Raw genomic sequence first — 17538 nt, forward strand, 5'->3', positions numbered from 1 at the left:
GTTAAGGGCTCCTTTGCTGGGGGTGGGACATTGCTCTCCAATTCCACTGTTTTCTCTCCATCTACAGAGATCCTGAGCAGAGTCCATGTGGCCTTCCCCATGCTGTCCTTCCTCTTCCTAGAGGAAGAGCAGACACTCACTGCTCACTTTTTGTTTTTTGTTTTTTTTTTTTTTTGGTAGGACCTTGGACTGAAACTCTGGGCCTGGGCACTGTCCTTCAGCTCTTCAGCTCAAGTGGAGCATTCTACCACTTGAGCCACAGCATCACTTCCGGTCTTCTGGTGGTTTATTGGAGATAAGAGTCTCAGGGACGTTCCTGCCAGGGCTGGCTTTGAACTACCATCCTCAGATCTCAGGCTCCTGAGTACCTGGGTTTGTAGACATGAGCCACTGGTCCTGGGCTCATACTCACTTGTTTACACTCAGCCTCTTCCAGACCCTGGAAATACTTCCTGTGAGTCACAGACATCTTCCTGATGCCTGGAATGCCGGGTGGGCCTATGTTTCTTGCTGGACGTTACTGGGTGTAGGACATTGGGATGTGGTCAGGATGTTGTGAGGATGCTGCAACCAAACTCAGAACACACCGTGTCTCCCCATTACCGGCACTGAGGTTCTCTGTCCTCAGATGTCCTGTCCCAGCAGCTGCAGGAGTCACAGCCTGGCCTAGCCAAGCCCCCATGGTCTCTGTCTCCTGCCTGCACCATGTAGGTGGCACTGGCTGTCATGATTGATGGAGCCAGGTCCCACAGCCCCAGGGAAACTGCTGGGAAGGACAGGAGACATCTTCAACTACAGCCGTATCTCAGGAGTCAAGTCACAGTGTCTGAGGACACAGCCAAGAAACAGATGTCAATGAGCTGAGCACGGTGAGCACCAGGACCTCGCCATAGATTACTGTGCAAGAGACACTGGGAAAGACGTCAGTGTGAGTCCTGACACAGACTGTCCACCGGACCCTGAGCCTGAGCTGCGGAGGTGCTCAGGGCCAGCAGCCCTGGATCTCACCCCAGAAGCTGGGTGGGAGCTGGGTGTCAGTTTCTGTGACGCTCCCTCCTCCCATTCCCGGGGTCCCTCTGGACACCTCCCCAGCACCCCACAGTCCCTCTGGACATGTCTGCCCCACCACCAACAAAGACATAAAAAGAAAGAAATCAATTTGATCAACATGTGTCCATCAGTGTCACCCACTGAAACTTTCTCCCCATTCCCGCACAATTATATTTCCTCCTATAATTTGGATCTAAACATCATTTATGTTGAGTGTTCTACCACTAAGATACATTTGTATACTTTTATATTGACACAACACATTTAGGAGAGAGATCTTAGTAATTTGATATGCTAATGTAATATGTAATGATAAAATTCAGGTAAATAGCATACCCATCTATTCAGTGTTAAATTAATGCACGACCACAATTTAACAGCGACCGGCACAAAGAAAAATAAAATTATACTCAGCAGTGATGCATGTTCGGTTTTCTTATCTGAACATTTACGCAGGCATCTGTGCAAATAGCAATAGCCTGAGGCCAAGCACAGCAGCCTCGCTTCATCAGAAGACCTTCCTTGGAAGGGTCGTAGAGCTCTGGCTGAGGGCCAGTGGCTGAAGCCTCTCTGTGGGCGCAGCAGGGAATTCCTGTGTGCTGAGCACCAGGCGTGAAGCGGCTGCCTTATCTAATGCAGGACTCTGAGAGACTTTCTTTCAGCAACCATGGCATGGCCGTGACACAGGCCAATCTCTAGACTTCACCCCAGAGCTACTTTATAGCAGAGGACATGCAAATAGGATGTCCCTTTGCCCATGGAAGCCAGCCCATCCCTGACCTGCGCTCTGTGAGCTGATTCCACCAGTGACTGAGCACAGACCACCACCATGGAGCTGGGGCTGTGCTGGGTTCTTCTTGTTGCTCTGTTGAAAGGTGATTTATGGGGAGCAAGGGATACTGAGTGTTCAAGTGGACAAAAATGGGAGGAACAGTAGATGTGTGTGACCATTGCTGACCAGGATTCCCTGTGTTTGCAGGTGTGCAGTGTGAGGTGCAGCTGATGGAGTCTGGGGGAGGCTTGGTGCAGCCTGGGGGATTCCCGGAGACTCTCCTGTGCAGCCTCTGGATTCACATTGAGTAGTTACTGGATGAGCTGGATCCACCAAGATCCAGGGAAGAGGCTGGAGTGGCTTGGAGAAATTAATCCAGATGGTGGTAGCACACGGTATGCAGACTCTGTGAAGGGCCGGTTCACCATCTCTAGAGACAACAGTAAAAGCACGCTGTACCTGCAAATGAACAGCCTGAGAACCGAGGACACGGCCCTGTATTACTGTGCAAGGCACAGTGAGAGGAGCCCAGTGGGGGCCCAGACACACAGATGCAGCAGCCTAGGCCAGGAGGCGCTGAGCCCGGGTCAGCTGCAGGTGTGGTGAGGAGGTGGCCCTGGGGTCTGGGCCTCCACCCTCCCAGGGCTCGCAGGACCCCAGCTGTTGTCTCACCTGCACTGCCTGCATGGACACAGAGGCTGGGCTCCTTCCATCTGAACACCAGGCTGGGGCCTTGACAGAGCAGCGAGGCTCTAGCTCAGGGCAGAGCTGGCTCTGCACAGGCCCAGGGCGGGTCTGGAGTGCTCAGGGCTCCCAGGTGCGGGTTCTCCTGCAGGTTCAGCACAGAGATTCCAGGGCTTCCTGGTGAGCACAGACTGGGCCCGGCTGTGGGAGCGGTGACTACAGACTCCGGAGGCTGTGCTGACAGGACCAGGCCTCCGTCCTCCTGCCCAGGCTGCGCTCACAGACCCAGGTGGGCCCGGTGTGTGTGCAGCAGACCAGTATCTGACTTGACACTCCCAAGTTCACACTCACCTTCATGAGTGTGCAACTGCACTCGCTGCACGTGTGCTGCGGGCTCACCACACTACTGGATGTGTCTTCCTGCAGATCAAGCGTGGCTCATCCATCTGGAGAAGGTGGGTGGACAGTGTGGCCAGCATGCATGACTGCATCGACCTCCTGCAAAGGTGAACAGGATGTGGCCATACAGAAGATGGAGTAGGAAGACAGATGGACAGACACCAAGTAGAAATTAGGGACAGAGCAGGAAGCATGGAGCACAGGACATCCTAGGGAGGACGTGGCAGAAGTGGCTGAAGTACATTCACATCTTGGGTGACTATAGAAGTCCACCTAGGGTAGGCCAGCAAGCTTATGGGAGTCTGAATCTCTCAGCAGTGTCAAGCATTCAGGATTGCTTTCTTTCATTACTTGCAATAAAACGTGAGAAGAGGACAAGGAATAATGTAAAGTCAGAAAGTATCAACGGGTAATTAAAAGAGTTATATTAGGCGGTGCCACATTATGGCAGTGGCCAGAGGAACAAATCCTAAGATTTGCTGTGGACAGAGAGAGGCCGGGGCTGCTGACCAGAAAAACAGAAATGAGAACCAGGGACATTTCAGAGGCAGCCACCTGCAACCCAGACCCACATGGCAGAACCTTCTGTGTTCTGCTGCGATTTTAACATAAGACAAACTCACACTTTAAACGTCACCATCAGGGACTGAAATGACTGCGGGACATCAGGATCTCTTGTCCTGAGGGAGGCTCTGTCCTGTTCAACCCCTGGGCCAGGGCCTGCACCCCTCCCACCGGGCCCCATTCTGAACGTTCACCTCCTCTCTGTGCTGACGTGCTGGCGACCAAGACCTGATTTTCCACTTGGACCTCCAAGTTATGGAACCCAGAAGCACGACTCTCCTGATACTTTTGACTCAAGTTTGAGTAAGAAGCCACACTTGTGAGTAGTATTATGGAAAGTATGCCATATGAATGTGTCTGTACACACAAGCTCAGACACATGCACACACATCAATAACAGGTCAGGTCTCCCATTCACATTCATGTCCAAATACATCAACAACTGGTCAGGTTTCTAATGAAGACACAGGAAAATCAAGGCTTTCTATGCAGAATATAGAGCCCATGGAATAGTCAATTGATAATTTAGATTTTATACCAGGATCAATTAAAGATGTGACTTAAAACTCATCAAATTCCTGTTCAAGTGAAAAATAAATGACATGCTTTGGAGAGGAAGAAATGTTGGCAAATCACACACCAAACAGCATTTGTGTATCCAGACTGAGAGAGTAACCCTCAACACTCAACTGTTGGAAAACCCATTGATGAACTGGCAAAGACTTGTACAGATATTGTGTAGTTGTCCATATGCAAATGCATGTCAAGTGCACACTTGGTGACTGTGAGGTTCATGTCAGCATTTATCCTCAGTGAGGTTGTTGGCAGTAAGCAGTCGATGAGATGAGAGAAAGTGACAGATATGCAGATGATGACAGAAGAAATGCAGGCTTGTCAGCAGTGTCCCCATGAGCCTGGATCTCTATGTCTTCTTTCAGCAGCTCCTGCAGTGCATCACGTCTCTCCTGCTCTCACTAGAGGACCGTGACCCACTCAGCTCAAGAATGGAGCAGAGGACACTGACCTCAGCAGTGAGGGAGAGGAAGGGCAGATGATGTAGGAGACATGAGATCTTCTACCCAGAGCACACTGTGTTTCATGGGTAACAGGGACGGGGAAGGAACATCTCAGGGCATGTGTGAATACTTCTGATATTGGTGCTCATTTTGGTTTCCTGAAAACACTTTTCAAAATTTTTATAGAATGGAAAATATTGTTCCACCTCTATTGGTATAAATTCATAATTAAATATACATGTATTTAGATTTGCAGCATTGCCAAAATTATTATTGTTATTATAAATGTGATCTTCACAGGGGTTACAGTTGCATAAGTTAGATAAAGAATGTTTTCTTTGGACAATACCACCCTTCCCTAGCTCTCAACATTTCTCCATCCATCAGTTGTAAGTCATCATCTACATAGTGTCTAGTGAGTACCACTGCTGCCTCTGCTCAGCATTTTCCTTCCACTTCTGTGCAGCCCCATGATTCCGAGGGTGTAGTTACTGTGAAACCATTGTCTAAATAAAGCTAATCCACAGAACATGGACTTACATGGACTCCTCCATATTGTGCAGAGATGATGTCTTCTAGGTTCTGAGACTTGGAACCTAATTGTTGTTGAAGAAATGACCTCCTTTCAGCCTTGTGGATTTCTGAGACTTGTCTTGAGCTTGCTGTAGGATCACTCATGGCTGATGAGAAGATGTGTTCTGCAGCCATCACATTAAGTGTTCTGCAAACACTGTTAGATCCTGAACTTGTCATCACCTAGCTGGGAACCTGTCAATAATGCGTGTAATTCTAGCAACTCAGGAGGATGGCATCTGAGGATTGTGTTCTAAGTGAGGCTGGGCAGGAAAGTCCATAGGACTCTGATCTCCAATTAACCACCAAAGGCGAGGAATGCAGCTGGGGCTCAGTAGTAGAGCCTGAGCCTGGAGCAGAAACGCTCAGAGACTGCACCCAGGCTGTCCTGGAGTTCAAGGCCCAAGACCACCACCAGAAATAAAAAAGCAATCACCTGTCACCTTCACTTTAGCTCCAGTATTTCATCTGCATGTATAAGGAGCAACAGCGTGTTGACTGGTGCTTCTCCAGAGAGACTGTGAAGGCCAAGATGCCGCCTCCAGTAACGTGTCCTGTGACTTCATTACTGGACAGAGCATGTGGTGTCAGCTTGGTGACCCCTCTCAGCACTATTGGATGACAGTCGTATTCACATATTTAGAGGAAACAGCAAGGCAAACCACTGAAAAAGAGCCAAGAACTCAAGACGAGGAAAGCGCAGTGGAGGAGGAACAGACACCATAATTGGAAGGCTCCTCAGAGCTCAGTGTGGGCAGCGGCAGCACTCACAGAGCCCTGTGCTTCTCAGAGCTTCTCCTACAGGGGCCGGGGTGAGGACAGGCTGCGTCCAGTGCCTGACACGGTCATTCTACTGTGTTTCTGAGGCACGAGTGACAGACTCACTGGGTCAGGACAGGGGCCAGCCTGCTGCCGACCCTCCAGGGACGTGGATTCCATGCATGAACTCCAGTGGAGGGCGTTTGCTCCATGGTCTGACCTGTGTCTTCTGGCTTGCGTCCTCTGCCTCCCGCTGCTGCCAGAAACATGGGCTGAGCAGTCAAATATGGAATTCTCTGGAAAGAGTTGCTCAGCTCTGCTCCAGAGACCAAGAATTCCTGGAGACATGGAGGCAGGGTGAGGACTGTGAGGGAGCACCGTGGGCTCCTGCTGTCCCGTCTCATTCAGACGTTTCCACAGACAGAGATCAGCAGGAAGAGAAACACTGCACTTTTCACAGCAGATGGGGAGTGGGTTTATACACTGGTGCTTTGTGCCTTTTTATTCCAGGAAGCAAGATCATCTCTCCTTACGAGGCCGATAAGGACACTCCTGCCCTGCAGAATGCCATCTGTGTCTCCACACAGTGGGAACTGGCGTCTGCTCCCTAATATCAAGAGCACACGGGTCAGCAATAAGGAGTGAATAAACGGTTAGTAAGTCTCTGTACATCCATGGCACAGGTAGAAGACGTTCCCTCTCCACCATCACAGTCTGATCCTTGAGAGACCCGGTTCTCGGGATCAGTGATATCACTATTTGTTCACTGTCTGAGACCGATGCTGCACAGCAGTGTGTGCATTTCAACACCAACCCAGTGTCACAGTGACACTGATGAGGAAATGGGGGGTTTAGAATAAGCAAGTGGAGCCAGGCCCCAGTGCTCTCCTTATCCTAGCAGTTCAGGAGAGATTCACACACAGATCTGGGGATCACACTGTAGCCAGTGCAGGAAGGAAAGGCTGTGAGACTCTTACCTCCATTAACGGCCAAAAAGCCAGAAGTGGTGCTATGGCGGAAATGGGAGCCAGTCTTCATCAGAATGCAGACACGCTGATTTGAACAGTACACATGTACACCAGGGACTCCAGGTCTCTTTGGAACCTTCTTTTCTATTTCCTGGGAGTAAACTACCCAAGCAACCACCGTGTGTCTTCATGCAATCCTGCAGGCTCTTCTCATGAGCGGTCACTTCTACCAATCTTTCTCCCAGTTCAGTACACCTCTGAAGACCAGGACAAGCTCTGCAGTCCCAGAACACTTGGTCCACAAGGATTCTCCTGCTTCTGCATGCTTGTTCTTTCTCTTTTCCTCCACTGACACTCATTGGATCTACTTCCTGATCAAGGTTCCAAGATTCTGTGTATGTACGTATATGTGTGTTTGTGTATATATTTGTGCTTATGTATTGTGGGCATGTATGTACCTGTGAGGTGTGTGTACAGGTATGTGTAGGTGTGTATTTGTTTGTGTGATAAAGAAAGACACTGTTTGCGTTCACACATTACATATCTAAATGAACAATCAGGTCTTTCAGTATGCTTGCCTCTTGGTAATTGCAAGGACCAGGGAGGTGAGGCTGTGGTCACAGGGCTGAATCTCTAGAGACCAGTGGTCACCTCCTCCCCGGGGACAGAGGACAGGAGAATGAGGGCTGAGGTTTCTAGAGACCCGCTGTCACCTCCTTCCAGGGAACAGGGGACAGGAGAATGGGGGCTGAGGTCGCTAGAGACCTGCGGTCACCTCCCCAGGGGACAGGGAACAGGGACGCTGCCCCTCGTATGCAGCCAAAAGCCGGTTGCCCCTACATGCAAATTCCCACAAACACACCCGGAGAAGTCACACCCTCACTTAAAATCAGCCTCTTCCGCACTCTGGAAATACTGTCTGCGCGTGATAGACGTGACCTCGTGACAGACATGACCTTATGAACGTGAAGCAGGTGTGGTCTTTGGGTTCCTGCTGGCAGCTCACAGAGGTGATGACTTGGGACTGGGCAGCGAGAGTGGGATGTGGTGTCTGGCCCGTGACGCAGCTGCTCCTCTGTCCACAGCTGTGCTGTCCCAGATGCAGCTGCAGGAGTCAGGCCCTGGCCTGCTGAGGCCCGTGCAGATGCCGTCCCTCTCCTGTGCAGTCTCTGGTGACACAGTCAGCATGGTGACTGCGGAGCTGGACCCGACAGGCCTCAGGGAAAATGCTGGAGGGGACTGGACACATCTATAAATGTGGGAGCACCACGTACAGCCCGAGCCTCCAGAGCAGAGTCACCATGACAGTGCACACCTGCAAGGACCAGTGCTCCCTGCAGCTGAGCTCCGTGACCACGGAGGACACGGCCTTGCACTACTGTGTAGGACACAGTGAGGAGACTGGATGTGAGCCCTGACACAAGCCTGCCAAAGGGGCATGTGGTACCCTCAGGGATGCCCAGCACGCTCGAGCCCAGAGTCCATCCAGAACACAGCCTGCAGCCTAGGGCTGGTGTCGCCGTCTGGCTGCCCTCTGTCCAGCCAACTGCCAGGGATCCTCCCTGGATCTGGAGGCTGCCACTCCGTGGCATCTCTGAGTTCACAAGGTGATCATGATCTTCAAACGATAAAGCATGCTCCCACATCAATGAGACCAGGGCATCGGCCTGGAAACGGCAATGACCCAGCCGTGGTCGCCAGGACCTGAGGAAGGCCAGGGGATCTGACGATCACTTTCCCATCAGCCTGGGAAGACACTCTGGGATTCCCTGCTGAGGAGGCCCTGAAATTCCCATTGAAAATGTGAGGGACATGGCTACGCACAGGGTACTCCCTGCAATCCAGGCTGTGTGGGAAATGGGGATGGGAGGATCGTGGTTCGAATCCAGCCAGTGAAAACACTAGCCAGGCTGTATCTCAGTCAAGGAGCTGGGGGTGACGGCCCAGGCCCACAGGGCCCCCGGCTACACCAGAGCTATGGACACAGCGATTGAGTTCCAAGCCCAGCCTCAGTCAACACCAAGGCTCTGCCCAAATAACAGCTGACAGCAAAATGAGAGGCATGGCTCAGTCACGGCACGACGGCCCAACGAGCACAGGCCTGAGTTCTAACCTAGTACTTCCAAATCCTGTGAGGAAAAGCCAGATCACCACCCCTGGAGCCTAGCAAACCTTCCCTTTCTCCCATTCCTGCCTGTGCACATCCAGCTCACAACTGACCAATGGGGTAGTGTCAGTAGACTAATTTTCCTGCCCTGAGACTCTGTTCCATGTGTCTTCTTTTCTCTGTTCAGCCAGAAATGGAGGTTGTAAGTGTGTGGACTGAACCCCAGGTCAGGTGGGGACCTGGGGTCAGGTGTTGCTCAGGCCGGGGCTTCTGCAGACCTGGGGAACGTGCCAGTGCCACGTCTCAGCCTGCGTGCATCAGCCCTCTCCTGCTGCCTCTCAGCAGGCCTCCTGTGGGAATGGAGGTGGACGTCGGGTCTAGAGGGAGGCTGACCAGGAGTTGTGAGACCTGGATGCAGAGCTCAGCATTGTCCACTCTGAACACATGATTTCACCTCCACCGTCCGCGGCTCTGGGCAAACGGACACATGGGCAGCCTGTTTGTGCTGTGAGGCTCAGGACCAAGGGCAGGTGTCTGTGAGTCCTGGAATTGTGCACTTTCCAGGACCTGGGGCAGGTGCCCATGAGTCCTGGCATAGTTCATATCCAGGACTGAGGGCAGGTGTCCATGAGTCCTGGCGTTGTGCATGTCCAGGACCGAGGGCAGGTGTCCATGAGTCCTGGCGTTGTGCATGTCCAGGACCGAGGGCAGGTGTCCGTGAGTCCTGGCGTTGTGCATGTCCAGGACCGAGGGCAGGTGTCCGTGAGTCCTGGCGTTGTGCATGTCCAGGACCGAGGGCAGGTGTCCGTGAGTCCTGGCGTTGTGCATGTCCAGGACCGAGGGCAGGTGTCCGTGAGTCCTGGCGTTGTGCATGTCCAGGACTGAGGGTAGGTGTCCGTGTGTCCTGATGTTGTGGGCTGTCCAGGACCGAGGGCAGGTGTCCGTGAGTCCTGGTGTTGTGCATGTCCAGGACCGAGGGCAGGTGTCCGTGATTCCTGTCATTGTGCACTGTCCGGGCACTGCTGCTCACCCTGAATCTTGTGCTGAGAAGAGCAGCCTCCCCAGGCCTTTGTCCCAGGTCCTGGCCCCTGTGGTGCTGCTACTCACCCTCCTCTCACACTCCCCTCCCTGAGACAAAGACAAATCTCACCCTGTTCCCTCACCACACCATTACCAGGAAGGAACAAGGCTCATTTCTTGAGGAAGAATTTTTGTCTGAACTCCATGGGCTTAGGAAAGGGGTCTTCCACATGTGAAGGTTTCATCCTGTGGAATCATTTGGACAGTACACAAACCCCTCTCCTCACCAGGAGACAGCACCCTCCAGGTACCTGCTGTGTACCTGGATGGGGGCAGTGCTCTGCTGGCCTGGGGTCCTGGTGCCCGTGTGTGCCGTAGCTGTGGTGAACACAGACACCACAGTAAAGACACCAAGCTGTGGAACTCAGATTTTGGCTTCCAGGATTGCAAAGCCTTCCTCCAGCTCAACGCTGAGTTGTTACATATCAGAACACATTAACAAATAACAGTTTACCCAGCATAGGAGTCCCCACACAGACACTAGCAGTGTGAATACCACCACCATTGGTACAGATACTTCCTGTTGATTTCCTCTCCATTCTCCTATAAGCTTCTCCAAATTCTTGAGAAAATTTCATTTGCCCCAGGGTGAATGGGTGGCAATCTGGTTCTCCCTGTTCTCCCTGAGCCCATAGATTTCCTATCCTCCTGAAGATCTCTCCACAGACTCCTGGATGTTGGGTGATTGTCTGTTCATTTCTGGGTTTTAATTTCTGGGTGGTAGGCAGACGTCCACTGAGCCTTTGGCTGCATCAGCAAACCCACCACCCCGTACTTTGACAGTTCCAGGCTTCCAGGCATTATCAGTGTCATCCTTCTGCCATATCGGCTGACATGAAGATTGCATTGCGTGGGTCTTTCCCATGTGTATCTGCAACTGAAGTATTGCACACAGAAATGGAATTTCAATATTAAGGGCATATAATGCCATTGCTATGTCTTGAGAGCTCTCAAAACTCAAGCTCTGAGACCCAAAAGGATAGGGAGGATGCATTGCCACCTCCCACATGAACCCTCAGAGCACTGAGACTTTCCTGAAAAGGTCACTCAGGCCCTGACTTGATGGGAATGCAGATTTCTGTGCTGGTGTCGGCTAATTTCACACCAGGCTTTCTGGAAGCTTGGGCTAGAGAAGACTCAATTACTGCTTACATTGTCCTCTTAGGATAAAGAGGTCATCATCACTGGAGTGTGATTATACCACTTGGTTGGTGCTTGTGACTTTAAGGACATTGTGACCTCACACTTTGAGGTACGCCCTGCACCCTACTCAATAAATACCTTGTAAAATGGCCCCAGGGCACCTGAAGCTGGTGGAAGGCTTCAGGCCCCAGGCACCCCAAACCTGATTCCAGACCTGTGTCCCTTACTGTCCTGTCCCCAGGCACTGCATATTGCAACATGTGTGGACATAAATGACCACTCTGGATTGAACATTCCAGAACCCAGACAAAACACCATTAAGAATTGAAAAATGCTTGAGGACATAACTGTGTTTAACAGGATCTAAACAGTATACAACAGATACATGCACTAAACCTGACAGGCTGCCCACTCTGTTTAGTGTCAGCTCAAATAACAGATCAGGAAGAGCATTGGGAAAGTTAAGGCTCACCTTGTGGAGGGACTGCTGGTGTCTAGGCCCTGCTCAGGAGAGGGCTCAGCCCACATGCTCCAGATGACCGAGCCCCTGTGAGTGTCGGGTTCTGGGAAGGAGTGAGGGAAGGCAACAGTGCCACTGCTCCTGCTGAGATGGTGACGTTTGGTGTCCTCAGCACTTTGCTAAAAGTTCTCAAGGTCAGAAAGTTTTGTAATTATTTCTATTTCCTTGACGTAACATGGACCATTAAAACAATGCACAGCCACACTTAAGAGTGCAACGTGACAATGCACACAAATGCTGTGGAACCGTTGTCAACGCAGAGCTAAGGATCATACACCGCGCACAGGTTCCATTCTTTGACAGTGAGGAAGCTTGCGGTCTGCTGACTTACACGTTTTCACAAATACAGACCACACAGGTGTCAAAAGCCCTAATTTGTCTTTCTGTGCCTGCATTACCACACTTCACGTGAACGCCCCAGAGTCATCTATGTTGTCACAAATGCCAGGACTTCCTCCTTCTCATAGATGAACAATCTCCTGTTTTGCAAAGACACCACATTTCCTTTCTCAATTCCTTCTCTCATGAACACCTAGGTTAATCTCCTGGCTTGCTGAAGTAAATAATGCCACAGCAACTGAAGATAAGAAACAAATGTGCCACTGGACATTACTGGAGTATGGAATCTATGGCATTTCTAGTGTTTGTATGTTCATGGACCCTGGTATAACTTCCAGTCACGTTCTTATTTACATTCTCACTGTCAGCCTGCCTGCTTTACATGACCCAGCTTGGCCCCCAACACTTGGTATCTCTCATGTTTTATACGCATTTTTATTGTGCACTTTTGCACAAACAGAGACCTTGCACTCTCCCTCTGCTTTCTAACTCAAGGCTGGTTCTCTGCCATTTGAGTCAGGCCTCAATTTCCTTTTCTCTTTTGGATCCATGACTAGGACTCAAAGTCAGAACTTGATGTGTTCTCTCATTGACTAACAGCCTAACAACTCAGCCACGCCTCCTATACAAGGGTTGGTGATTTCTTTTCATTTCCTTCATTTCAGGGTTTTTGCTAGTTAACGGGTCCTCAGCCGTGTGTCCCACAGCGGAGCTGCCAGTCCCTCTGTGAGCACACCTGACGGTTCATGCTGACTGCTCAGCTCTCTTCCCCAGCAGGAAAGCTGCACACAGGTCAGAGCTCAGTGCCACAGTTTCTCCACCCTGACTGCTTCTCTGCCATGTCCTGGGTCCCCAGGAACTCCCTGTCGCTTCTCCTTTCCTCTCTTCCTCAGAATCTGCTCAGCTTTGTGTCAGTGGATTCTTGTTCATGGACAAACGTGTTGTTCACATTCAGCTCACCATCTTGTCCAGCACTAGGAATCACTGTAACCAATAAATTGAAAGACAGATGCAAGGAAACTGTCAAAAGGTTTATAAAACAATTTGAAGAAGACACAAGTCATTTGTTAATACTTACCAAATACTCATTTACCTATGTTTTGTTCTGTGTGTGACTCACTGAGGTTATTACAAGTACACAATACACATGATTTGGTTGCAAATACACAATACATACGAATGAGAAAAATAGATTATAACAAATGATACCAGAGACCACTAGCAAGCCTCTACCTGGACTATGGCCTTCCTGGTTGGTGGTCAGAATGAAGTAAAATGCAGCAAAGCCACACCTAATCTCAGGTCAGGAAGGAGGTTCTGCAGAGCTCACAGAAAAGCACCATTCTCCTGGAACACACCAGGAACTGTGGGTCCTCCTTGGCTGTGCAGGTCGAGACCAGGCATGGAGCTCATACCACATGAGACACTGCCAGTGTGGAAACAATTCACCATTGTTTTATGCTCCTTGCGTGTGACATTGTGCACAAGGAGGTCACACGTGTGTTGCACTTTGTATTTTGTGTGTGATCAGAAATGCTGACAGAACGATCACCAGGCACAATGGCAGAGTGAGAGGACATGTGTATCCCTCTGCACCCCAGACAGATCTCAGTGTTCTCACACTCTGCCTCAGGCTCCCAAGGAGCTGCAGGTGCAGTGTGAACCAGAGTGCGTGGTCAGTGCATCATGATGACTCCAAGGTGACCATTGTCACCAAATTTCTCCAGCACAGTCACCTCTGCTCTGGGAGCCCAATCTCTAGACTTCCCCCCAGAGCTGCTTTATAGCAGAGGACATGCAAATAGGACGTCCCTCTGCCCATGAAAACCAGCCCAGCCCTGACCTGAGCTCTGTGTGCTGATTCCACTTGTGATTGAGCACAGCCCACCACCATGAAGCTGGGGCTGCGCTGGGTTCTCCTTGTTGCTCTGTTGAAAGGTGATGTATGGGGAGCAAGGAATACTGAGTGTGCAAATGGACATGAGTGGGAGGAACCGTGGATGTGTGTGACCATGGCTGACCAGGATTCTCTGTGTTTGCAGGTGTGCAGTGTGAGGTGCAGCTGGTGGAGTCTGGGGGAGGCTTGGTGCAGCCTGGGGGGTCCCTGAGACTCTCCTGTGCAGCCTCCGGATTCACCTTCAGTACTTACTGGATGAGCTGAATCCACCAAGATCCAGGGAAGCAGGGCTGGAGTGGGTTGCACGAATTGATCCAGGGCGTGGTAGCACAAGGTACGCAGACTCTGTGAAGGCCGGTTCACCCTCCCCAGAGACAACAGTCAAAGTACGCTGTACCTGCAAATGCGCAGCCTGAGAACTGAGGACACGGCCCTGTGTCACTGTGCAGGGCACAGTGAGAGGAGCCAGTGGGGCCCAGACACACAGGTGCAGCGGCCTGGGCCAGCAGGCGCTGAGCCGCGTCAGCTGCAGGTGTGGTGAGGAGGTGGCCCTGGGGTCTGGCCTCCACCCTCCCAGGGCTCCAGGACCCCAGCTGGTGTCTCCCCTGCGCTGCTGCTCGGACGCAGAGGCTGGGCTCCTTCCATCTGAACGCAGGCAGGGCCTGACAGCGCAGCGAGGCCCAGGCTCCGGCTCAGGCAGAGCTGGCTCCGCACAGGCCAGGCGGGTCTGGAGCGCTCAGGGCTCCGGGGGCGTGCTCTCCCGCAGGGTCAGCACAGAGACTCCGGGCTTCCTGCTGAGCACAGACTGGGCCCGGCTGTGGGAGCGGTGACCGCAGACTCCGGAGTCCGCGCTGACAGGACCGGCCTCCGTCCTCCCGCCCAGGCAGGCTCACAGACCCGGGTGGGCCCGGTGCGCGAGCAGCAGGTCCCGGCTGACGTCATCACCCGCGCTCCCTCCTTCCCGAGTGCGCAGCCGCACTGGGCTGCGCGTGCGCCGTGGGCTCCCCTCGCCTGGGCGCGTCTTCCCGCGGTCCCCGTGGCTCGTCGTCTGGAGGCGGTGGCGGCCCCGGGCAGCGAGCACGGCCGCCGCGTCCTCCTGCTCGGTCACAGGACGCGGCCGTGTACGGGAAGGACGGCGGACGGGCGATGGCGGCGAGCGCGCTGTCCATCTGTCCGTGCAGATCCGCACCTGGGGTCGCGGGGTGCAGACCATGGCCGTGCAGGCGCGGCTCTGAGCCAGCGGCGGGCGTCTGTCCGCCTCCCGCAGGGCCAGGCGGCTCCGGACCCGGTCACGTGGTGTGGGGCGGTGTGCGCCTGCTCGCAGCACGCTCCCCTCCCGCCCACCCTGCACCGCGTCCCGCGAGCTCTGCTGACCAGGCGCATGCGCCCCTCAGGACACTTCTCTCTCCTAGGTTCGCTGCAGCTTTGTTCTGCTCAGCAAGGGCCGCTCCACGTGCAAGGCGCAGGCGCGGTCCCCATGGCGTCTCCCACAGGAGTACGGGATTGGCAATGTGTGCGTGCGGGGAACGCGCGCCGCCAGGCCTCCTGCGTCCTTCCACTCAGCACCAGTGGGACCCGTCTGCGCATGCTTCATTAAAGCCGGTGCGCTCAGCCCTGTCTACGTCAGGATATGTATGTATTTATACACATTAGAGTATTCACAAATGCATGTCCCTAGTGTGTGTGCACACGCGAGCACATATGTAGACATGCACATCCATGTGCACGTATTAATCTCATTGTATATTCATAAACAATTGTGTCTAGATATAAACATGAACTCTGTATTCTGTGGGATCTAGATAATTCTAACTCAAATGACACCACTGAGATAGAAGGGGAAGGATACACACACATACACACACACACACACACATATGTATTCACAGTGTACACACATATATATATTCACAGTGTACACACATATATATATTCACAGTGTACACACACACACACACACACACTTCCATCACGGGCTGGAAGGGGCAGTCTCCATACCCTCTGTGGTCCTTCAAAGGTGAATTCATTCTCCTTCCTGAGGGGCTCTGGGGCTGTACAGAAAGAGTCTACTCTGAGTGGAGGCTGTTGGCCTTGCTGCCGTGCCCAGGCTCTATTCAGACACTGGACACCCCGGTGGACAGGACACTCTCAGCCTCACTCATGGGACTCCGGACAGGGTCCTGACCTGTGTCCTGGACACAAGCTGATTTCCTCAATTGTTCTGTGGTGGAGTGTGGAACTGAACATGAGGCAGTCCTGCAATGGAGCCCCTGCACAGGTGAGGCCCAGCCTCCTTCCCCAAGGGGAGCCCTCCATGAGCAGCCTGGATGGAGCCCCAACTAACACAAGGACCAGGGACGCCCAATCCTGCATGGTACCCACGGGACTCCTCAGAGAGCGGTCAGCTTAGTGAGCAGGTCAACCAGGAACAACAGGAACTCGAGCACCTGTGACCAGCACTGACCGTCTGTGAGCACTGCAGAGTTCTGTTCGTGAAAACGGGAATGAGATGCGACCATATTGACAGCACAGGTTCCTGAGGGAGGCTGTGCAGACCCTGAGTCCATCCACCAACGGTTCACCTGGGCTCCGAGTTCAGTAAGGTCACACATAGCCCCACACATCAGAGGTCCGCCTCCCTCCCCTTCTCTCTCACACGGGTCAGGTCTTGAGCTAACAAGCACCTGCTTCATGAATATACAAACAAGCAGCATCTGCAGTGGACAACATAGACAACTCCTTCCCAGAGCAACCTGCGTCACCTCTCCTGTGACACCCAGATATCAGAGCACAAGATGCACCTGAACTGGAGCTTCTTCTTCTGGGTGGCCGCAGCTGCAGGTGAGCACTGCCCAGGACCAGCCCCAAGGGACCAGACCCTCACCAGAGAGGTCACACCTCCCTCTCCTCTGCAGGTGTCCACTCCCAGATCAAGCTGGAGCAGCCTGGGGCTGAAGTGAGGATGTCTGAAGACTCGGCCAGGCTGGCCTGCAGGGCCTCTGGATACACCTTCACCAGCTATTTTATGCACTGGGTGAGGCAGAAGGCAGGACAGGGGCTTGACTGGATTGGATGGGTTGAGCCTACTGATGGTGAGACCACGTACACTCAGAAGTTCAAGGGCAAGGTCTCCCTGACTGCAAACACCTCCTCCAGCACAGCCTCCATGGAGCTGAGCAGGCTGACAGCTGAGGACTCGGCCGGGTACTACTGTGTGAGGCATAGTGTGCACACCCACATCCTGAGTGTGTCAGAAACCTGAGGCAAGGCAGCTGCCTCGGGCTGTGAGGAGAAGGCTGATTCCCTCAGCGCTGCTTAGAATACAGAGATGATTCTGAGCAAAGGGCTGCAGAACCGAGCCCATGCTGAGTGTGGGAAAGGTTCTACCCGTCCCATTCTCAGAAAACACAGACAGCAAGGGGTTCCCAGTGAATAAAGCCAGGGCAAACACTCCCAGCTAATAGTCATGTGAACAGGTTTTCCAGTCAACTGATCCCCTATCTACAGAGCTTTTAGCATAAAAGGATGCTCTAATTTGTCAAGGGATTTTTCTGCATCAAGATGATCATTTTTTTCCAGATATACATAGATATACAAAGCTGTGTAGATATGCACACATGTAGATGTGTGTAGTATAAATGTATTGCATGTATGTTTCATATGTGTA

At 52.4% G+C, this 17538-nt stretch overlaps 1 gene segment (V, D, J or C); it reads left to right on the top strand.

Annotated features, from left to right (window-relative positions):
• The first annotated feature begins 15082 nt into the window (after positions 1–15082).
• Positions 15083–17133, top strand: LOC122101374. The segment is given in 5 exon segments: positions 15083–15094; positions 15284–15382; positions 16048–16149; positions 16619–16712; positions 16787–17133. Coding segments are annotated over 5 exon segments (654 nt in total).
• The last annotated feature ends 405 nt before the right edge of the window (positions 17134–17538 follow it).

This window comes from Dipodomys spectabilis, unplaced genomic scaffold, assembly GCF_019054845.1.
Source record: "Dipodomys spectabilis isolate Male_0828 unplaced genomic scaffold, ASM1905484v1 ptg000657l, whole genome shotgun sequence".
Lineage (NCBI taxonomy): Eukaryota > Metazoa > Chordata > Mammalia > Rodentia > Heteromyidae > Dipodomys > Dipodomys spectabilis.